The sequence below is a fragment of the Barbatula barbatula genome (assembly GCF_947034865.1).
Source record: "Barbatula barbatula genome assembly, chromosome: 24".
NCBI classification, from domain to species: Eukaryota; Metazoa; Chordata; class Actinopteri; order Cypriniformes; family Nemacheilidae; genus Barbatula; species Barbatula barbatula.
The window spans coordinates 14,606,617-14,629,584 of record NC_136787.1 but is presented as its reverse complement, the minus strand read 5'-3'; the positions used below and the strand labels follow the sequence as shown (position 1 = coordinate 14,629,584).

The window sequence follows — 22,968 nt, the reverse complement described above, 5'->3', positions numbered from 1 at the left end:
TGATTATATAGAACCCAAGTTAGTTGCTCAACTTGCATAATTAAAATGTAATATTACTTGTACTATTGTGACATGACTAAACATACCTTAACATGTACGCTTTCCAAAACAAAAATAACAACAAAAGTGAACTATTAAAACTTTATTAAGAACAAAGAAAGAAATTGTGTGACAACGGACAAACAAAAAAAACAACAATAAAAATCACTGTTCCACAAATGAACATTTGCTGTAACAAATCAGATTCAAGTGCCATTTCGTTGGGAACTAATATTTATTAACCTAATTAATAAGAACTATTTCAAGGGGCAACGGATTTTGCCCCAAACATTTAAAGGGGCAACGGATTCCAAGCAGACATGCGGACTTCATGCGATGGCCAACGGGGAGAGTCTCTGTAGCGTCTTCGAGTGGTCGGACATCTGAAATGAAAAGCTGGAGGCGACATCTCATAAGGTAAACGTTCATCATCTTCAGAAAGGACATCATCAAGCATCAAAGACCCAAAAGCTTTACAAGGTGTAAACTGAAATGTAGGACTAGCGTCCAGCCATGAGGAGTTTTCCTCTCTTTTAGGGAGTGGAGAGACTTTTTCCGGGCTTGCGTCTCCGAAGGGATTCAATGGCACCATCTGCTGGAAGAATGCTGGAGATGTAAAATCAGGTGTTAGGATTTGATGTTCCTCAAGATGAAAACAAACACCAGACTCTCTATGATTCTCCTTTTGATCATCAATGCGGCACTTCTGATCTAACAGTTTATAGAGATCGGACTCCTCGACATCGAGTGTGGGTTTATTAAGCTGCTCAGATTTCTTAATTGACGACTGAAATTCGTTCTTATCCACTTCAGATTCTTGATTTCTCTCTGAGCTCGCTAGCAAACAACCTACATTCCCATCAATTATTGGCTGGGCTTTTGGGGAATTTTGTGACCTCTTCCACACCTCTTCTCGATGCAAATCGCTGAGCAGTTCATGATCCACAGACTCCACGCCTGAATCAGGGCTAGCGTCACATATTCCTATGAAAGTCTGATTTGTGGGTGGAGAACTTTCAGGGCTCTCTCGCAGTCTCTCTGATACTCCCTCATGGCTAATAGAGCGTCCAAACCGACGTGCCCCCTGCCTCCGAAGACGCGTAGCCCCCTTCTGAAGGCATTCTTGTGGTTTTTCCCGAAACTGAGGTGCCGCCCGTGATGTCCGGAGCAGCAAGGTCAAAGCGCTAAAACCTCGAAGTCGCTCAGCCATGGACAAGCGCTGATGCGGTCTTTTGAAACCAAGAGTCGAATCCGCCATCTTGTCTTGTTTCTTCCGCATTTTAACCGTGCCTGGCATCTCTTGGCCTGGCACCTCCCTGCTTCCCACATTCTGATTCTCTGTGGTTTTATTTACGAGCTCATTTGAAAGGGTCAGACTTGCAAACAATGGCCAGACACTGTTTACCATCTCTGGTTCAACCCTTCCAACTTCCTTTTCCAACCCAGGAATCTCATCACAACATGATTCCAGCGTCACCTCAGGCAAGCTTATGGACCTGCGTGGACGGGACCGGTTCTTAGAGCTCTTCTTCTTAGTTTCTTTGGATTCCTTACGTGATGGTTCTCCCACCGGCTTCATCTCTCGCACCATTTCATGCTCTTCTGTTCCCTTAAACTCCAAAACTTCATTTGGAGTTACAGATTCGATCACTGCGTGTTCACCTAAAGGTACAAACTTTTCATCTTCAAGTACAGTCCAGCATTCATCTTCACAGAGTTCACTTTCCTGTCTTTGAACGCAAGGGACTTCAGATCTCACTGAATTTATAAAGTCATTAGGGCTTTCAACAAAACTGCAGTTAAGAAGATCCGGGTCATCGTCAACCTCATTACCAACGACAACTGCAAAACAAAGGAAAACTTCCATATCAGAATTTGAAACGACATAAATACGAGATGAAATTCATGAAGGCTTATCCAAACCTCCTCCTGGTCCATCAATAAGTATTAGTGGGACCCTTGGAGAGTCATCACCATCGATACTACTCCTATAGTCAGATTGCACTCCATGATCTTCTAAACCATTTTCAGAGTCTTTGTGTGTTGGTGTCAGTGACATCTGAAAATACCAAACAAAATGATAGTACAAAGCTTTGAAAGATGGAAAAAGAGGTCAAAGGAGAAGGACATACGTGGTTGGACATAGTGAAAAAGCGAAGAGATCGTTTTCTCCGGTGAGCTTTTTCCTCCTGTCCCAGAGGCCTGAATATCGAAAAACACAATGAAATGGCTGACTGTAATCTTCTGTTATTTCTAACAGTGTGTAATTTGCATACCGAAGAGATTTCCAGTGCTCCCTAGTCTGGTTTCTCTTCTTATAAGTGTTGACATCTTCCTTACTACTCTTTTCCTCCAGGGGAGTGCGAACACCTGTGGATTCTGATCATGAACAGATTTTTACCGGCAACTTTGCTGCATTAAAAAAGTTTCTTCAACAATCAGGAGATGAGTTGGTAAACTATGCATTTTAAGTGATCTCACCCTCTGTTGGCTGGCTGAATGAGGACGCTGTGTCTTCTCTCAGGTCATGCAGAGAACGCCTGAACAAACAGATACAAAGAAAGCATCCAGCAGAGTTAAGAGTCAAGTAGTCCCCTAACAAAAAAGAATATGGTAAGCAACAGATATACCGTTTTTTAGCAGATCCTTCAAGTTGAGGAACAGTCTCATCAGTGGCTTTGCGTTTGACTGTGATTGGTGACTGTGGGGTGGGGCTTTTTGAGAATGGACGATCTATTGAGACCCATTATAATTTTAGAATGAATACGTGAAAAAGACAAGATAATTCACATTGAAAAATGTGCCTTACCTGACATGACATCTAAAGATATAGGTGGTCCAGTGGGAGTACGACATGGCTTCAGTTTGGAAAAAGCATCTACAAATATCTCTGAAACAATATTTAGAGAAAAAGATGAACTCTACATAAATTTCTTAAGAAATCTCAATTTAGATCTTGAACCCAGTTTAAGCACATTTTCAACACAGATATGAGAAAACAATATTCCTGTTAAATAGTAAAAGATAATTTTCCATAAAATTATTTTACCTATGCATCAACCCCTATTCTGAATATTGAAGGGACGTTTGTGCAAATCTCACCGCCAACACTTCGTCTCCGTTGTCGTCTCAGGCTTCTGTACACACTCAGTCCCGTTCTCTTGCTGAACACAGCACCACCTGTAGGAGAGGGAGTGCCTTTCACCCCTGTTGTTTTTGATGCCTCCATCACACATGATGGAACGATACCTAGTAATCAAAAAGAATACAAGTATACAAAAACATGATTTTACTGGGGCTATAACCAACAACTAGTATTACAATCACACAAATCTCATACATCTTTACCAATACGGTCTGAATGAAGAATAAGGGTTTTGATCACTGCTGCCTGCTGGTCTAGATGCTTCTCAGTGTCCACTGTCAGTTTGCAGGGTTGTGCTGGAGACTGGAGCAGGTTCGGGGCTATCACAACTGCCAGACCGTTTACATCCATTCTGTTCTCACTGCATCTGGTTTGGAAATGTGAAAAGAAAATCAATACCAATCTCATACCAGTTTGTAAGCTGAACAGATTTTGTAAACCGCTGACACAGTTAGTTGTTTTTAGTTTCAGTTTTATGCATAGATTTTGAGACAAGCCATCGATTCCAAAAACTTCCAACTCCTGTCATGCAACCAAGTTTTTGGCTATAGTCCGACAGCAAACTAAATAATTCTAACCTCTCTGCAGCCTGACGCAGAAAGGTGCAAATGTATCTCAGCGCACGGGCGTGAGATGCAGGAATCAGTGCTGTTATAAGCAGAGTTGTTCTGGTTCTCGCCCCCTCCTGGTCGTGTGATATCACAAGCCCCTGAGCCTGAATCAGCGGACCCTGGAGGTCTGTGGGGATGAGAGGTGACGGCAGCTCACGCAGGAACTGCTTGAAGAGAGATGCAACGTCACATGGATGCAAGAGGTCTGAGTGAGGCGGGCGAAAGAAAGTCTTTCCCTGCTCCAGATCTGCCTATGAAATTGACATCATAAAAGTTATTAAAGTGACATCAAACCATTTGATCATATGATCTTAACATAGTGACCATCTGAATGTACAGCAACGATAAATCATCATAACATTAATTTCACGTCTCACAAGCATTTCCACGAATTTACCCTTAATGCACGTATGCGACTGAGGGATCCAGTCTTCCTGAAAAGACCTTCGGTATGCAGATGCTGTGACAGGTACCCACAGGCCTCCACCAAGAACCTAAAACCCAACATATAAAATGCTCTTGTGACTGTCTGTCAACCGATTGAACATTCATTCATTGAACAGTAACAAAATATAATTTCACTTTTTAAACATCCACTGTCCTCGTTTACTAAATTAAACATAGCGTAAATATGGTATTTGTAGTACAAAAAATAAATAAACAAATATACTGTTCCCAATATATTACACAGGTCCCAATACCAAAGTTTAACCACGATGCGTGTATTTTCTGGTAAATCCAAATACATCCACAAAAGTATGTTTACTGAACTTCTACTAAATTAAAACAATCGTTTATAGTTCGTTAGGCTATTTTTATATTATTTTCTAATACGGAAGATCTTTAATAAAACATACTGAGGTATTGTACCGCCCATTTCAGACAGTTGACGTTGAGGGAGCAAGTGCAGGTCACGTCCAAAAGCAAAGCGTTGTGGCCCATTTTTCTGAGAGCAATATACAAGATAAAAGTTATAAATGATGTCTGAGTTGCACGTAGTGTGCATAAAGTTAGTAAAAAAGTAACTGTTACCTCAGTGAGCGATTGTTCCGAGTTTGAGGTGCCATTGAGAAGGTTCTTCCAGTTTTTCACGCGGATGCCGACAGCCTTCAGGGCGTGAATGATCGCGACCACGTGCAAACGCTCCTCTGTTGATCCAGCCATTATGTGACCGTCAACAAAGCCAGAACTTTACTATCCACGTTTTCTGCTTTGTGTTCTTTAACTATCACTTCAATGGCACATTGAAGACATGGAAACGGTTACGTTTGCTCAACGGTGTGGCAGAGGATGCGGTTCGTGTTTTCGTATGAATCGTGTGAAATGATTGGCGGTGGGCTGTTTCCGTTCACCTGCCCGTATGCAGATTAGCACGCTTTATGCAAATAAGCTTGCAATGACCGTGCGTTCACATTTAGAAGAAGCGAATATTCAAAGCTATACACTGAATTAAAATAACTTCCAAACTAATTGTTATTGACAAACTTTTGTTTTATATTGCTAAAAAGTATTTTTTAACAAACTATTATTTAGATACGATGATGGCTTATTGTTTTGTAAAATTTAATTTCTTTCACAGGTGTTAAACGAACGCAAAATAAAATAAAAAACATACGAATTAGCCAAATTATTGACAACACTACAAATGCATGGTGTATGTTTATGTACTTAATCATATTTGTGGTCTGAATATCAAATAGTTGTTGAAACTAAAATAGTGGGTTAATTTTATATAGCTTTATTTTTGCACTGCAAAAGTCATGGGTTTGATCATCTCTGGGAAGAGCGGTTCTCAAACTGGAGGCCATGGCACCCTGGGAGGTCCAAAGATGCATCCAGGGGGGACACAGATTGTGGCATCTTTTAAATGTAGAAATTCATCATAAACGTTAGGTAAACATTAGAAAAATTAGACCACCAATCAAAATAATGCACGTTTTTGCATTGTATAACGGAATAGGTTTTTGGACTAATTTAAAGATTTTTGACTAAAAATGTATAGATTTATCTGTTAGTTGCATTGAATTAGTGTACTGCCAAATGTAAATGCAATTCTCCAGTAGGGCAGTCAGAGCATGTAGACATTGTGACGTGACAGTGAAATTATTATTTATAAATTAAATGATTCTGGGAATCATTCAAATCACCATGTTCCTAATATAAAAAGCCATATAACCTTTGCCATAATTGGAAATGCTGCTTAATAGTATTACTTGCCATTTCGTATTATAGAAATCTTCATTCACATTGATTTTGAGATGCTCACATCACATCTATCAACAGTACTGCACACCCAAGCACAGGTAAATAATAGGCAACAGCAGCCATCTGAATAATTTGAACCGAAATACACAAAGATGAATAGAGTTGGTTAAGCAGACAGTTTTATTGATGGTTGGATTTGACCATTTAAATCAGTATAAACACTTGCTGCATCTTTCAACGTGATGAAAATACATTTTGAGAGGAAACCCAGTTCACATACAAGGACTCAACTATATAAATAAATGATATTTCACGGACAATAATGCAACAGATCACTTCATATTTGCAACAAAGTCTTCTCCTTTCTTGATGGAGCCCTTTAGCTCATCCATGGCTTCAGCAACCAGCTTCTCCTCAAAGGCTGAGAGCTTGCCAAGGCCGAGGTTCTTCTCAATGCCATTTTTCTGAGAAAGAAAAGCAATTGCATACAATAAATCTTGTTTTTGTTGTAAATTTAAGCAGCTAAGTCTATCTTTTAACCATCAGAATGCAGATTGTGGTTTCAGTTAGAAACTAATCCAAGTACAGAAGATGGACCTACCCCCAGCAACAGAGGTGTAGAGAAGTATTTACATTCAGTCTCCTCAGATCTTACAAACGCACATTCAACAACACCCTCCTTTCCATTCATGGCGTCCAGGAGAGAGAATGTGAACCTGGCTCCAGCATAGGCCATGGACAGGGTGGCAGAGCCTGTGAATAAAGACACAAATCATAGATAAATATTTCCATTCCTAAACCTTTTAAAAGTATTTCCCTCTGCAGAGAGTGCTATATACTGTACATCATAGCATAATCGCAAAAGCATATAAAAGTATTAGTCTATACCTGCACCAGCTTTAGCCTTCACAACCTCAGTTCCAGCTTCCTGAATCCTGCCGGCCAAAGCAGACAGCTGATCTGCAGGGAACTCAACCTTAGGGGTGCACTAAGAAAACACAATGTTACATTAACAATCTCTCCAATTCAAATAAAAAGTAATTCAAAGCTCTGAAGTACATGTAAAGCACAATTGTTTATGTTTTGATGGTATTCCTATTGTGTGTATGCATTATTTAAGTAATATATAATTATACATTCATATATGAATATCATAATATATACAAATATAAAAGATATCCAAGCAATAACAAATCACATTCAGATGAAGCTGAAATTAAATCTGTTGCACAAAGTGGTTTTGCACACCTGTGAAATGAGAGGAATGATGGTCTTTCCTGCATGACCTCCGATAACAGGAACATTGACTCTGGCTGGATCAAGACCCTACAACAATCATCGCATCAAAAACAAATGACTAGATCAACATCACAAAAAAGAAAAAGTGCTGTTAAGTTACACCTACTCCTTTATTTAATCAAATTTTAGGAGCTGTGAAACTAACTTTAAGCTCAGCAACAAAAGTGTTTGCTCTGACGATGTCCAGTGTTGTGACACCAAAGACTCTGTTGGGGTTGTAGACACCATGCTTCTTCATAACTTCTGATGTGATGGGGATAGTAGAGTTCACCTGAAATCACAATATCACAAAAATAAGCTGAACGACATTTTGATATCACAATGCATCTTAACCGGTACTCAATGAATTAGCAATTTATACATACTTCAGTGCACACCCTTTGAGCATTTATAAAGTGTTATCTCTGCAAACATTAGGTCCGGTCATATCCTTATCCTGAGACTTTATACCTACTGGGTTTGAAATTACGCAAATCATGGCCTGAGGGCAATGGCGGGCACAGGCATCAGCAAGTGTGGCCACAATGTTAGCATTGGTGTTGAATAGATCATCACGGGTCATACCTGGTTAGAAAAGTAATAAATGCATTATTACCTTGTAGGATTTGTAGTCTTCCATCGTGTCATAACATGGCAAGAAGTAAAAAAAGAATTGTAAAAAGATCACCCACCAGGCTTCCTTGGGACACCTGCAGGGATGACGACAACTTCACAGCCTTTCAACGCATCACCCAGCTGATCTGGCCCCATGTACCCTGCAAGACAATACAAACGATCTCTATAGTGGTCTTATTAAAAGCAACACCACATCTCTAATAATTAAAATAGAAGCTTCACAACCTGTGGGGGTTATTGAATAATTACAAAGAATCTGGAGTTGTACCTGTGACATGGGCTCTTGTCTCAATGTGGCTGAGGTCAGCAGCCACTCCAGGAGTGTGGGCGATATCATAGAGGGAAAGCTTGCTCACTAAAGGGCTGTTCTTCAACAGGAGGGACAGGGGCTGCCCGATGCCACCTGAGGCACCCAACACAGCTACCTTTGCATTATTCTACAAGGAAAAAAAGAAATGTATCTACGACAACACATCATAATATGGGCTGACCCGCCCTTGTTATATCAGTTATCATATATCAGTATATATCATATATCAGTTATATATGAGGCAGTTGACTTCTGAGTCAACATGCCATTAGATTTACTGCTTCATATGCTTGGGTGTAATTATTAATCATAATCTGGTTGTCAAATAAAGTCATAAAATCGACTTAAAATCCTGAACAATTTATCAAGGCGGAACTAGAACACTTCTCATTTAACACTGATTTTAGAGTCATTCCTATGTGTGCCAAACACTAAACATACAAGCCACCGGGGTCAGACCAAAATATTATTGATCTTGACCTTGGGACCTTTCCATCTGGAAATATGCCAGTCAGAATTTTTACTACCAGTCATGCTAAGAGGTGGGAGTGTTTAAACAAAGCGATTCATGTTTTAGTAGCAAGTACAGAGAATTTTATACAAAATACTGAAAAACTAATTTGCATTTTGCATGCTAAGGTATTGTGTATTCTTGTGATTCCAAATGGTAAACCACAAATCACACGCTTTACATTTATGATTACATGGCAATATATTAACTTCTTATATAGTAATACCTTTTGCAATTAAGAAGAAGCTTTATGTTAATGTAATAAATGAAACATCTCAATAGCAAAACGTATTTAATCTTAAGTGTATCAAAGATGCCAGTCCCAAAAAGGTACAAAACTGGTCTGGCTGATAAAAAGCTAAATTTACATTAATACCATCCCAGGACAGTTCAAGAGGCCAAGCCACGGATTACTGACCTTTTGAAGAGGGGAGATGTGTCCGAGTCAAATTGATACTTCTCGTAACCAGGATGATACTCAGGCAGACTTAACTAGTCGGCAAGGTCGAGAATATGACCTTCCAGACAGCAGGACTATAACAGGATCCATTGATCATAAATTATCCTTACATCCTCAATGAACCTAATCGTGACCATTTCACTTGAAAGCACGTTCAATTGCAACACCTAAACTTGTTAGTGTGGTGGCTAAATGCCAGTCAATGTAACATTTACCTTTCCTACCTCTAGGTTATTTCACCTGCATTGCAGCTTAGTTTCGGCTTGTTTGCCAGCTACACGCATATCACACATCACGAAAAAATAGAAACCGCTCGAGGTTTGCGTCACTATATTCACTCACATGCATCAACGAGGCTAATGCTAGCTGCTTAAATGTTCTTAAACATGATACTAATTTACCTGGGAGGATGTGGACAGGCTCCGGGCGAGGGTGGCTGTTGGTCTGGCAATGCGGGAGAACATGTTTGGTTGAATTTGAGAGTATTTTCTGTTTTAAAATGAATATTTGATACAGAGCCCTCCTGACTGTGACTCCAACGTCCTCTAACAAGACAGCGCAAGCAAGCTTGTCGACGCTATAAACCATTGGGCGAATCTGATTGGTGGGGAGGCTGAAAGTGCAGTGTCGTGATTGAACAATCATGTTATCAATCATGTTGAACTTGACTATATCGCACCGCCCACCGATCGGTTTCACCTTGCGGCGGTCGATTGGTCGGTTTTGGTCAAAACGTCATTGAAAGTTTTTATGTACTGCGATTGCTCAAAATATTTTTAGAGTTAGCCTATTCTATTCTAAATAAGGCGTTTAGAAACTATATATTACTAATGCTGTAATATACCGTATTTCGCAATGAACAATATTGCGTTGAAACATTCTTACACAAATGTGAATAAAATTACTATTTTAATTTCTGACATAACTTGTCGTCTCTACACAAAACTTTAAAAACCTAGTGCGGATTAGACGACAAGGAAAAACCTTAAACAATTATAATAATCGTTTAACACGTTTCAAACTACCGTCACGTACGTTAATATTCCATTCCGTACATCTACGGCCCCTTTTCCGCTCATTCTCTTTGGCAGCAGCTCTTCCAAACTGACCAATCATATTCCACTCTCTGACAGATAACCAATCAGAGAAGGCTTTCTGTTCTGCTGCGAGCTTTATATTTCCGGGGCTGCTTCAGGAATGTAAACTATTCAACATGGAGACAGTTGATAAGCTGGAGGCGATGGTAAAGGATTTTTATTATTTAAACCAAACGATTAATGAAACGTGTATACTTATCCGCGTGCGACCAGCGTTCATGTAGACCGCTGTTCTTTAACAGCCATAACGAAAAATAGCATATAAACATTGAGTGTGTTATGCGTTTTGTCCATGTCCCTGACTTTCCCTCCGGTTGGACGGGAGAAAATACGAAAAACATGTAGCTGCGCAGCTAACTAGTGCCATTGCTATTCGTATTTTTCTGTTACAGATAATCTATATGTTTTGTGTTGGATCAAAAACCAGAGCATACAACCTAAAAATCGTGCATTTGGCTCGGTATCTGATCGATGGTGTGGGGACTGTGGGTGGGAGGGCCCGTGCGTTGGACCGTCACATTTCTTCCTTCATCCCTGTCATGTTCTATGCATTATACTACGTACGATATTTAGCGTGTTTAGTCAATGACGGTGTGTATACCAACAGCCTATTGTCGTACTTATTATGCACAGCATGTTTAATAAAAACGTCGACGATCATTTACCCATATTTGGTGTGCGTTTCGATCATTTACAATTTGCGTACATTAAAAATATTAATACAAGTGCACTTTTAATGCAACGATTTAAGTGTTAATATAAACATGCATTTGCAATTGTTTAATGTGTCATAAATAATGTGTGGCGGAAGGGGGCGCAGTTGTACGTATTCGCCCCAATGTCATTATTACCTGTACTGCATTGTGCTTATGTTCATGTTTTAATAAAACAACTGTGTTTCTTCCCAGGTTTAATAGACATAATTTATCATGACTGGATATTTCAGCATACAAAAGGACCCCCTGAATATGTACTGTCTGTCCAGTGCCCCTTTCATATTGTACTACTGATAACCCGGTTATTAAAGCAGTGCAATGTTAAAAGGGCATTGGCCAGGGATTTTTCTCAAAGGTAGGGTCAGCCACGTGCCAAGCCGTATCGAGTGCTGTTAACAGGTGCTCTGACTTCATTGCACTACTGTATTGGACAGCTAGCAGTGCAATAGTATTGTCAAAGCGTCTGCGAGCAGTTTTGCACAAACTTTGAAAAGCCTTTATTTTTATATTTAATTTCTATGCTTTCAGATTGTAAAATCCTAATTCCTGGGACCCTATCAGTATTGCCTCTGCTGTCCACTGTGTTCAGAGTAGTGCAATATTGCTAATAGGGTTTCAGGTTTTAGGTTGTACCCTCGTCCAGGTGAACAGTCGGAACAAGTTAATGGCGAGTCAGTTTGTTTGCTCATTTAATGCTAAATGAATCATGGTGTTCAGAATTGTGTCCTTGTAGTTCCAGAAAGCGGAGGCTGATATAGAATATGTGGAAAAGCGGCTGAAATTTGACTTCGTGGCCAATGCTCGGGAGGCCGGCTCATTTGAGGTGAATCAAAGAAAGGATAGCTCAGCTAAAATTTTTATTTCACACTTCGTTGAGTCTCTTGGATGTTCACTCTTTGAATGGCAACATCTTTCAGGGCAACCCAGTACAGTTATTGGAGAACCTGTCGGCTGTCAAAGCACGACATGCAGCCCTGTGTGCTCAAGTAGAGGAGATTGCTGCAGAACAGAAACGATCTATGGACTCCATACGAGCTAATTTAGACACAACAGTTCAATTGGTTCAACAGTTACAAAACACAGCAGATATACAGGTATTCATTCATTCAGTCAAGACGTTTTTAATTAGACCTCCATAGAATTTTGTAAGTGTGTATTTGAAGGCTGATGCTGAATTTTGTTATAAAGGTTCCACCACTAACAAAAGAAGAACAAGAAGCGAAAGAGGCTCTCTGCTCATCCATTGCTGCATTAAGTGTAGAGGTTAGACAAAAAAAGTTTTCCTTTTATTTTATCGACCTTCAATTTTAATGGATTCACAAAATAGACTGCATTTATTTGTAAAAAAAAATAAGCTAACATGTTTTTGTTGTTTAGGCTGTACCAACATCAGAACCTCAAATTCAAGCACAGTCCACGTGTAAGAAACTCTCCAGTTTATCACATATTTTTAAAGACATCAATCACATGAAATGTATAATGTAGTTCTGGTTGTGTCCTGCAGCACAGAGTGCAAGTGAGGAGGTGACTGAGAGCATTTTTGAGACGGTCCCTCGAAGTGTATGCGGTAACTTGAAGCTTAATGACCTCAACACGCTGTATAAGCAGCTATCCGAATACTTCTCAGATAAAAACAGGTTTGTCTAGTCAAGATCCCACATTGTTATCACTTTTGTAAACCAAGTTAACCTTCTAAAGTGTATTTGTATTAAATAATGGTAAAACATTAGCATGTACAGGCAAAAGTGTTTTTTGAGCACTTCCTAAGAATATCCAATCCTGTCTCCAGGGGACCAATAAGTACTCAAAGGATGAAGAAAATGAATATGAAAGTCAGTGATTCTGCATTAAAGACCTTACAGCACCTAAAACTCATCGACCTGGATAAGAAAGGACTTGTTTCATTACTTTCAAGAGGCTGAGATGTATGTCTATCATAAAACAAGATCAACAGTTCTGAAAAAAATTGTCAGTTGTCATTTTGGGATCTTTTCAAGCTTAAAGTTATTCTCTGTTTGTCCTATTTATTTTGCATAATATTATGCTGCTGTAATTGTAATGATCATGGACCTGTTGTGGAATTAGATTTGTACAAGAAACCATATCCAGTTTATCTAATGCCCTAGTTTTCACCAAGAAAAGACAAAGCACAAAAACTGTTTATGTTTATTAGCTATTTACTGTTCATATTTCTTAAACTGTTTGCGTATGCAATAAAATGTCATTTTGTTTTGTATTTGCACTTTATTTGATCAGACATGTATCAGAATACAACTAAACGTAAAAAGTAATATCAAGTTTAATATCATAAAATTAATTTCAAATGAAAAGAAAACAACCTGGAACAAGGTAAATAAATCTGCAATATAAATCTGTTCTAAGTGTGGCTAAACCTACAAGTTATTACACATTAGTGAAACAGGAAATTCAACAAAGGAACAAACTAAATGCCTGCAGCAGCTAAAACAAACTATTCTGATGCAACACAATGTAACATATGCAGTCAGCCTTTATTCTCTTTAACAGTGTGGTTTGACTAACTCTGGCTTTTCAATGGTATCTGCTGAAGAACAAAAATGAATAGTAAGAGAAAAGGAATTAGTCTTTAGTTGGTGTCTGCTTACAAAAATAAACACTGTAATTTAAGTAAAATACATATTTAAAGCTTTTGTACCTGTAAGGATGGTTCTGGACACCTTGATCAGCTGTACCTGTTTTTCTCCCAGCTCATTCACCCTTTCTACAATAACACAAATTTCTAACCAGTCAAATATAAATGCATTAGAATACATGGGTCATTTTAGCTTGCTACGTGAAAATAGACCTAAATCTCCGGGTTGTCTGCATACCCAGCTCCTATCATGTCAGACTGAGAAAGCCTAAAGTACGTGCAGATTTGTTTTTACTATCCATTGAAACTTCAATATCATACAGAAAGCTCTGCTTAGTCAGTCATATCCAGACCCTTTGAAAACAGAGTTACGACACTCGATCTTGCTGCTGTGTGGTCACGTGGTTCATGGAGCGCTCAATAGATCCAAACAAATCTGTGTTATCAACCTATTTGAATTGATTTTAGCGGGACAGACAACAGCAACTATAATTACAGAAATTTGGCTAAATATGTTAGCACATTGTGTGCACGGAATACTACGTTGACAGCATATAAAGCAGCATTTGTCTGAAGAGTAATATCTATATATAAGATCTATATTTAAGATCTATAAATATAAGATATGTCTGCCAACTCTTTAAATTGTATAAACATGCCATTTATAACTGTACAGCAAATGCGTTTGGTAGACATTGAGCTTCAGTACAGTGTTTGGAATTATTTGTCACTCCATGACACGAGTTACTTCCACATTCCATTCGTCCAATGGACGTCTATTTGAGTGTCTTAACTCTGTTTTTCAACAGCTCTGGTCACATCCAAACACAGAACTCTTTGGTTGTTTGTAGAATGTCACACACGTTGTCACTTTGAGATTCAAATCAATGAAATAAGAATCACTCACTGAGACTTGGATGACGAGCTGGGGCTCAGCCCCCTGAAAATTCTGATCTCAGCCGCTTTCTCCAAGAGTATTCCCTGCAGATCCTCATCAAGAGTGGAGTTGGCCCTGCAAAGATCAAACAATTTATTTTTCAGAAAACAGTAATCAAAAACTTCCCTGTTAAACAGAATAACTCAACATTACACGGCTAACATTTAAATACAGAGGGAACATTAAAACTATACATTTTACCTCTCTGTATCATCAGAACTCTTCTGAGAGTTTGCATTGCTGTCCACATTTTCTAAGACAGGATCTGGTTCCTGGTCTAAAAAAACACAAATGCATATTCAATTCTATTCCTCTTATAAAATGAATTGTGAACATGGTGAACTCATATAGTAGGCAGGCGTGAGGCGTCTCACCAAGTATCTGACTTGGGGTTTCATCCACACACCCTGCCTTCCAGTCTGAGATGTCTTCCTTATCACACTCTTGTTCATCAAAGGACTGTTGGTTGAGCTGTTGTTCAGAATCTAGCAGCTCCTCGCCAACTTCCTCTCCTCCAGTACACACATCATAGTTCTCTTCAGGAAATGTCACATTAGAGAAAGTACAGAACATTATATAAATCCTCAAAAATCTAAAGCAAGTTGATAGATAATATAATCAATCATTTAAAATTATACTATTTATATATAAATATTTTAATCTTGGTGTTTTACCGTCTGCCTCCTTAGTAGTCAAAGAGTCTCTATTTGGAGGCTGGTCATATCTTTCAGGGTTATCTGAGAGACAGCTGTTATTTTCTGACTGTTTCCTCTGTTCCTCTGTCTCTGGTTGAATCCCAGCCTCACCTGGAGCGCCTGCAGGTACGACCAACAACATGATTAACTCCATAATTAACTTTTACAAACTACTGTAATGACAGATATATGCACGATGACAGACCAGTGGGACACTCCATCTCTTCACTGGTTCCCCGGCTGCTCTCTGTGTTCTGTCTGGCTCCACAGCTGGCAGTGGTGAACTCTGCATTATCACTGCTGGGAGACTCTGTGTTCTCCTTAGAGACGTTTCTGACTGCTGGGGAATGTACGATGCTGGACGCAGAGACATTTGTCTAGACAGAGATTCAGGACAAGCAATTAACCTAACTGCTGTAGCTTTGAGCTGATGCAGCCTGAAAGCTTCTAAAATTACTTGCTGTGCATTCAAGGTAAATAGTTTAGTATGTGTGTTCCCTATGAATTAAGCCCGCAAACTTGGGATTTCTACAGGAAAAGGTGCGTCATGATATCACCCAGTTGAATGCAAGGAAAGATTCCCCATGACAGAACTGTACAAATAATCAATCATAAATGAATTCATTGACTGACTGTGTTGCTGTCTCCTGAACTGCCTGTGGCATAGGTGTCGGTGCAGAGACTCTTGGAGGGAGCGTAGCCCAAGGGTAAAGCATCCAAGAGACTCCGGAAGTGAGGGACATTGCTGAGGTATGTTCTACGGCCTTTAATTACAACACAAGAGTCAAAATTAAACTGAGCAACCAAATGTGCAGGTTTCATATGAGTATTACAATGTTGTCCACAATAAAAGAAAGAATCGAGAGAAACATATAATGATCCATTATCTCTCTGCCATCTGTATTTGTACCTCTTGGACTGCGTGGGGTGCTGTTGGAAGGTGGATGTCCTCCTGGTGGCCCCACCCACTCCTGATGCTGGGTGGGTGAACAAGGGATGCTGGAAAGGTCTGCGATCTCAGCCATGTCCGGCAAACAACTGATAGTTACGAAGCAACATTAGTAATGCTTGATGACAAAATGCATTTCAAGAACCAAATAATAAAAATGGACCTTTGTACAGGAGTAATAGATTCAGGCTCTGTTTCCTTTGAATCTTGAGCAGGCTGGTATTCTGAAAGATGTATATGAAAGTCTTGTAAATGACTTGTTATTTACTTCCCAAAAGCACAGGAGCTCCCTTATGTAATAATTAAAAAATGCATTGTTTTTAAGAAATGTTGTCTGCTAACAAGATAATAGAGCAGGACAAATGTTTAACCAAACACCTGATTATACAGTGATTGTCGGGGAATTTAATCTGTATACCAACCCACCTTTGATCGGTTTTCCTTCTGCTGGTGTTGTGCTGGGTAGACAGACCTCCACTGTAACATCCAATTCCTCATCAGAGCTCAGTGACTAAAAAAAGGAAAAATTACATTTTTCTTCTAGGTATCATCAATACTTTTCTGATTTTGGCTTATTGAGGGATTTGTTACATAATGTTGTTATAATAAAAACAGCAAAAAATGTTTATGCACACCTGAGAGTGCTCTCCTGCAGTAGAGCTGTCAGACAGATGATTTTTGGGTGTGTAGTAGACAGTATTCTGTGCGATGGGTGACTGTCTATAGTCAGTTTCAGAACTATCGACCTCCTACGTAATACAATAAAACAACATATTATACAAATATGTTGCCCTTACCTAAAGTTCAAGTAAAATTACTGGATAAAAAAGGTCAAGTCACCTCAGTTTGAGCTGTGGCCTCCAGCTCTCTACCAGTTAAATTAAAAGTGCAGTTGATAGTTTGAAAGTTTGTGCTCTCCTCACTGTCACTTTCAATGCCTGAAAATATAAAAAAAATAAAGAAATTACCATAAATCTGAATAACTGAAGTTTAACGTCTCAACATTCATTTTAAGCACAGCTTTAATTCTTCATGGGCTGGACATCTCTATTACCAGCAAAACTTTTAAACAGTTGCTCCATATCACAGCTTTCCCGGGTCTCAGATTCCTGGTTGTTTTCAAAGTTATATCTGGTGTCATATCCCTGCCAGCCCTGTAGGTGAAGCTGTTGTTCCTCTACATCATCGCTCTCACTGCTGCCCACAGCACTCTTTTGAGTCCCGAGTCGCCCACGTGCCATCAAGGCCACCACTTCATTAACCTCACCTGTGAAGACCCTTATCATTTCTTACAGTCTTTAGGTGCTTTATAAGTTCAAAAGATCCCATAAAATTTAAAGTAGCAAGTAGTTTCAAGTAGAAAGTAGCAAATAACAGATCAAGGCTGTGACGCTGTTATTAGACACCAGTCTATTTTTTCAGAAAGTGCTGTATAAGCACTGAACACACTTCACTATAAATATAAATGAGTAACCGGGTCTCTCACTGGTCCATGTGGACTTTGCTTGGTATTTTCTTCCTAGAGATTGGTATGTGCCGTCTCTCTGGGGCTCAAGCTGCATGTACAACCTGAAAGAAATATAAATTACTTTCTTGATTAATATTTCTTGTTTATTCTTTCATAAATACAGTATATATCCTTCCTGGTTTTTCCGTCTTACCATCCTATCTTAGACAATTTTCTGAGTATACCTGTCAGACTTCTGATATCCTGTCGGCTGCTGTCCTCTCTTTGTTCCTTCCACTCCCAAGTCATATTTCTCCTCCTGTAAGTGAAGTTATCATACTCCTACTATATGCTTTTTAAGATTTTTCATGTGCACATAACATCTGCATACAATATTTTATCCTTCTTTGTAACTCATTTGAAAGTTGTCATCGTACAATTCAGGTAATTCATATGCTCCAGGTCTTTAAGTAATATTTGTGCCATTTTTTATCTAATTTAAATGTGCAAATAATTGTAAACAATGAATATCACACCGAAAACCATTCACCTTCATTCCAATGATATTGTTGTTTGTGCATGCATACCTGGAGACTCCTCGGATAGCTCTCGCTGTCAAAGATGTCTTCTTGAGCCGAGCTGTACTGACTTTCCTCCACATCTTCATTGATGGTCCACTTGGGTATATAATTTCTGGATGGGGGTCCTAATACCTTCCAAGCACTTTGACTCCCCACCACACCCTCAAATTTCCCAGCATCCAACTCGTCGAAGCACGGGACATTCACCTCAGTAGCCTCCACATTATCCAAATTCCTCTCAGCCTGCTGCATGAGTACCTGAGACACTTTAAGGTTAGGAACAATGGAGCTTATTTGGTGTGAGATGGAGCGACTGACTGACAGATCCGTTTCTGTATCGCCACAGTTGTCACAAACTGGCTTGAAGACTGAAGCATCATGGGACGTTGGGCGTTCATGCAAATGAGCGGCAGGCCACGAGTACCATTCATTTCTCCTCTTGTTTTTGCTTCTGATCTCCTGCAACATGTTAGATTGCACCACTCACTCTCTAGCTAATATTTGACATGCTATGAAACACTAAAAAGGCTATGTAGGCACAAAAATACATTTAGAAAACAGAAATTTTAAGTACAGTATAATATTATAACATATAAAAGGGCACAGAAGAGAAAGCAAGAATCATTATGAACTGATATATGTAGTGCAAGGAAATAACACTATACAGTATGTTGAATGACATACTCTGATGTCACAGCGAAGCATGTAGCAAAGATCCTGTAGGGTGTTGGTCCTGTCCTGTGGTCTACATTGGAGGCCTGTTTCCAGGTACTGATAATAAGGCTGAGGTACAGCAGGGTGTGCAATTAGAGTCTGTCCTAGCTCCACTGCCTTTTTTATGCAATGCGGGTCTGTGGGACCCCATGGCACTTTATCTGATAAAAAGCAATAAAGTTGTTGAAAATGCAATTGTCCATTTTATTGCAATGTATTCACCCTTATGTCATTCAAAACCTGTAGAACTGTCATTCTGTATAATACAAAAGAAGAAATTTTAAGAAATGTCAGACACAACACAAAAAAGTTAAATCTTAAAGGAAGAGATTATTTAAAAATTATAATTCAGACTTAATTTACTCTCCCTCAGGTTTTTCCAAATCTATACAAATGTCTTTGTTCTGATGAACACAGAGAAAGTTATTCGGGAGAATGCTTTGTAACCAAACAGTTCTTGGCCACCATTGACTACCATAGTAGGAACATTTCAATGGTAGTCAAAAGTGCCCCAGAACGTTTTGCTTTCATACAGTTTGAGGGTGAGTAAAGAATTTTTACTTTTGGGTAAACCTTTCCTTTAAATGCCAACAATATTTTATGGATTAATACCCAGATACAACAAATGAAATTTCCCAAGCTTGTCTATTATTTTCAGAATTTCCAAAAGTTCTTTAGGTGCAAGAATAATAAATAACATTTTAAATAGTAAGGTCCGTGACATATCAGAAATTATTATCAAAATGGTCATTAAATATAAATCTGTTGCATTACATACAGGTACCTGTATATATCTCCTGTATAAGGGCAGAGAGACTATAGATATCAACTTTTCCCGTGCACGCTTTACACTTGATCACTTCTGGAGCTGCCCAGTTTACCAGGCTTAGCGGTAGAGGAACAGGAGGCGGAGCATAGACGCAAGTTCCCTCGCTATAAAAGAAACAAAAGGCTTGTAAACAACAAAACACAATGTATTGTTAACATAATCTACTTAATTTACAGTACATTGAAAAAACTTGACGTCCTATAGTTTGCAATATGTCTTTCGCAGGGACGTACTTGGGCACCATGAATCCAAGTCCAGTAACCTTGGCAACTCCAGGGTGCACTATGAGAATGGTGTGTGAGGAAAGGGCCCGAAGCACAAGAGATCGTCCATGCAGGTACATTAACACCTCGCACACCTGCAGTAACACTGATAACAGGTCAATAACCTGCAGGAGGGGAAACTCCTCCCTCTGTACAAAGCAAAAAGAACAAAGTGTTTACAGTATATCATGAAGGAATGTGTGCTTATTAAAATGTCAAAATTTTACCCTCTGGTGCAGAAGACTGAACAAGGAGCCCACATTTACTCTCTCATACACCAGACTGGTGTGGGTCAGGTCAGTGGACATACTCACTGCCATCAGCAGCAGCAGGTGGGGGTGAGACAACTGACTGTAAAGGACGGAAAATTCAATCATCATTGCATTATTACACGCCACGCTGACTTTATCTTCAGCATCTCGAGGTTTCAGAGAATTTTTACATGTGCTTAAAAGCATCCAGTAATTCACCAAAAAGGCTTTGTTGAAAAGCAATTTAAAAAACTTAACAGTATAAATCTCTATTCTGTTTTATTTCATTCATAAGAGTAACTTTTAATATGTATTAATTTAAAGTGGGGAAGCAACTTCACAGTTAAACATTTTAAGTGAAATTTTATTAAATGAATATGCGTTTAAATTTATATGAACACTTATGATTTACTTTCAATCATTCTCTCCAGGACAGTCGTCCTTCTTACCGGCAGTATTCCTGCTCGGTAATGAGTAGATCCTTGATACCATTGTGTCCATCACGCTCTTGCAAAATGGGATCATGTAGCTCTTTAACAGTGACACGACATCCTTTCCAACTGTAACTGAGGCCAAACCAGAAGCAAATTACTTTATAATCAAGACCAAGTTACTCAAGATGATTGGATGGATAGCAACAGCAAGGTGAAGTTAGTTGTTTAGAACAAAAGCATATTTGGAAAGGGGGTTTGTCTTGATAAAAATGCCTTACTTGGTCATACTAATAAAAGATCCACAAATAAAGGAATTAAAGGGCTCATCCTCAGTTTGACCTAAGTCGGCATCACTTATCAGGGGCACAGAAGCAGCCAATCCCAGACTCAGCACCTGCTTCTCAACACATAACTGTAAACATAAGGTAGCACCAGCCCAAAGAGATTCATAATTTGAAAAGTGCACGTTGATGTCAGCAATCTCTATTTGTACAAAGATTGAAAACATTGAATAATGCGTACACATACCTTTCCATAGCCAAAACACTGCATTACCATATCACTTGCAAGTGACTTAATATTAACAGAGCCCCTAAAAGCAAATGCATACAAAGAAAAAATAAGTGAATGTTGTGTATTAATTTCTTCATCTATCATCTTCATCCCTTTTATTGCCTTTTTTACAATACACATGGTTTCATGTCTCAAAACTCATATTAAATAACACCAGAATAAAACATTGAAACTCATTGATAGACACGAAAGGCCAGAAACCAACTGTTGACCTCACCAAGGTCGTAAAAGTTTGACCGGGGACATCGAGCTCAGCAGAGTCTTTGAGGTTGCAGGGGTGCTCCGGACATCTCTGGGTAAATGTGTCTGCAACATGCTCTGCATTTGAGACTCACATCTCTTCAGGAATGCAAGCATCTGTACAGTAGGTAACAAATAGCATACCATCCTTTACTGAGCTAAGCTAAACACAATGACTTATAGAAAATCTTTTTATAATACATGAGATCAGTGAAAAATCACCAGTACAGACCCTTGGGCTGTTCTCTTGAGCGCCTGCCTCCGCCCAGTCTCTTGGTGTCCGCCCCTGATCGTCATGGAGACGCAGGTCCCCACCAGCATCCAAAAGTGAACTCAGCAGCCGGGGATTACAGGAGAAAACCGCAGCATGTACAGGGGTACTCAAGTCAATACACCGGCTGGTGGACACATCACATGTCACACATGACACAAGACAGTATGATGTAGAAATGATTGTTTTTGTATGTGCATACAGGAGTGTTGAGATGGGTTTGGCCTTACTGATTTGGATTGGCTCCATACTCCAGAAGCTTCTCTGCTTCGTTAGCAAAGCCGAGCAGAGATGCGCAAAAGAGTGCCGTCTGTCCGAGATGGTTCATGCTGTCAACATCCACACCTATGGAGGACACAACATAGAAAGTGAAACATGTGAAGTCAATCAAAGTTGTATGCATTATATAAAGATAGGTTGTGTTGCAAACCTTTCTTGAGGATTTTCTCCATCTTTGCTAGTTTTTTCTCAGTTGTGTAACTATGCAGGAGGGCTGGTAAACCACCACTTTTCACCTTTCCCAGAAGCACAGGACAGGGCATTGGCTGAACCCCTGTCATGCTGTCAGATGCTGTCTGTCAAACACCAGAGGCCCAACAATTTTTCGTTATAGGACAGAACTAGGTTTTAAGATGTTACCTCGTTAATTTAACGTTGTATTTAACATGTGTAATGTTGGTTGTAGTGAAAATGTCGAAAAAATGACTTACTAGCAAAAGCATGTCACATTGGCTAATATTTCTTACACATATACGCTAGCTACCTGACTCGATTAACCAATTTAAATGTGAATATGACTTATTACATTTAATATATTACCAAATTATTTACCTGTAAACGTGAAATGTAACCAATTAAAACGTCTGACAACCAGAAAGCAGTTTAAAAATAAACAGAAGACTGAAGATATCGTGTTCCTCTCGCTTGAGCGGATGGATCATCAATGCGCACTGCGCAGGTGGTAATATTTTAATGGGCGAAAAAACGATTCTTTGTGTAAACTACTCATTTAAAAATTGTGAATTTCAATGTAAAATAAGTCAAAAATTCATTGAAATAAAAAAATGAAAGAAAAGTAAAACATTTACTTCAATAGTTTTTTTGTAAGAAAAACACCAAAAAACATAAAATTAACTTTATACTGTACACTTTTAATAGGGTAATA

The 22,968-nt window shown here is 39.1% G+C and overlaps 4 protein-coding genes across 5 annotated transcripts; 1 reads left to right on the top strand and 3 right to left on the bottom strand.

Moving 5' to 3' along the window:
- Positions 1-7: 7 nt before the first annotated feature.
- Positions 8-5,155, bottom strand: LOC306889197 (uncharacterized protein). 2 transcript variants are annotated; one of them, XM_079447932.1, is made up of 13 exons: positions 4,828-5,155; positions 4,653-4,741; positions 4,193-4,289; positions 3,763-4,046; positions 3,388-3,551; positions 3,142-3,288; positions 2,849-2,929; positions 2,670-2,772; positions 2,521-2,579; positions 2,316-2,418; positions 2,172-2,241; positions 1,963-2,098; positions 8-1,881 (listed from the first exon to the last, which is right to left on the bottom strand). In XM_079447932.1, the coding sequence occupies exons 1-13, from the start codon at positions 4,957-4,959 to the stop codon at positions 332-334; spliced, it is 3,015 nt and encodes a 1,004-aa protein (XP_079304058.1). In that variant the 5' UTR covers positions 4,960-5,155; the 3' UTR covers positions 8-331. The 2 variants fall into 2 exon arrangements, with proteins under 2 accessions (XP_079304058.1, XP_079304059.1); XM_079447933.1 differs by having other exon boundaries at positions 74-1,881; positions 2,316-2,409; positions 4,828-5,145.
- A 1,006-nt stretch (positions 5,156-6,161) lies between these two features.
- On the bottom strand, positions 6,162-9,906 carry mdh2 (malate dehydrogenase 2, NAD (mitochondrial)). The gene is made up of 9 exons (XM_079448765.1): positions 9,597-9,906; positions 8,183-8,351; positions 7,971-8,054; positions 7,754-7,863; positions 7,445-7,570; positions 7,249-7,326; positions 6,889-6,988; positions 6,602-6,753; positions 6,162-6,464 (listed from the first exon to the last, which is right to left on the bottom strand). Exons 1-9 carry the CDS (start codon positions 9,657-9,659, stop codon positions 6,333-6,335), a joined length of 1,014 nt encoding a protein of 337 aa, XP_079304891.1. The 5' UTR covers positions 9,660-9,906; the 3' UTR covers positions 6,162-6,332.
- A 375-nt stretch (positions 9,907-10,281) lies between these two features.
- ska2 (spindle and kinetochore associated complex subunit 2) lies at positions 10,282-13,244 on the top strand. Its single transcript, XM_079447963.1, has 7 exons — positions 10,282-10,438; positions 11,742-11,831; positions 11,926-12,102; positions 12,197-12,271; positions 12,386-12,428; positions 12,513-12,645; positions 12,798-13,244. Exons 1-7 carry the CDS (start codon positions 10,409-10,411, stop codon positions 12,928-12,930), a joined length of 681 nt encoding a protein of 226 aa, XP_079304089.1. The 5' UTR covers positions 10,282-10,408; the 3' UTR covers positions 12,931-13,244.
- Positions 13,180-22,363, bottom strand: tex14 (testis expressed 14, intercellular bridge forming factor; the record flags this gene model as incomplete). The annotated part of the gene is made up of 26 exons (XM_079447919.1): positions 13,180-13,571; positions 13,683-13,748; positions 14,527-14,631; positions 14,758-14,833; positions 14,931-15,092; positions 15,231-15,371; positions 15,457-15,628; positions 15,885-16,015; positions 16,162-16,289; positions 16,364-16,424; positions 16,627-16,711; positions 16,836-16,949; positions 17,041-17,138; positions 17,255-17,467; positions 17,687-17,769; positions 17,893-17,966; positions 18,235-18,687; positions 18,913-19,103; positions 19,727-19,875; positions 20,005-20,183; positions 20,262-20,385; positions 20,735-20,851; positions 21,510-21,649; positions 21,765-21,930; positions 22,034-22,148; positions 22,234-22,363. The coding sequence occupies 25 exons, from the start codon at positions 22,361-22,363 to the stop codon at positions 13,736-13,738; spliced, it is 3,420 nt and encodes a 1,139-aa protein (XP_079304045.1). The 3' UTR covers positions 13,180-13,571; positions 13,683-13,735.
- Between the last annotated feature and the right edge of the window lie 605 nt (positions 22,364-22,968).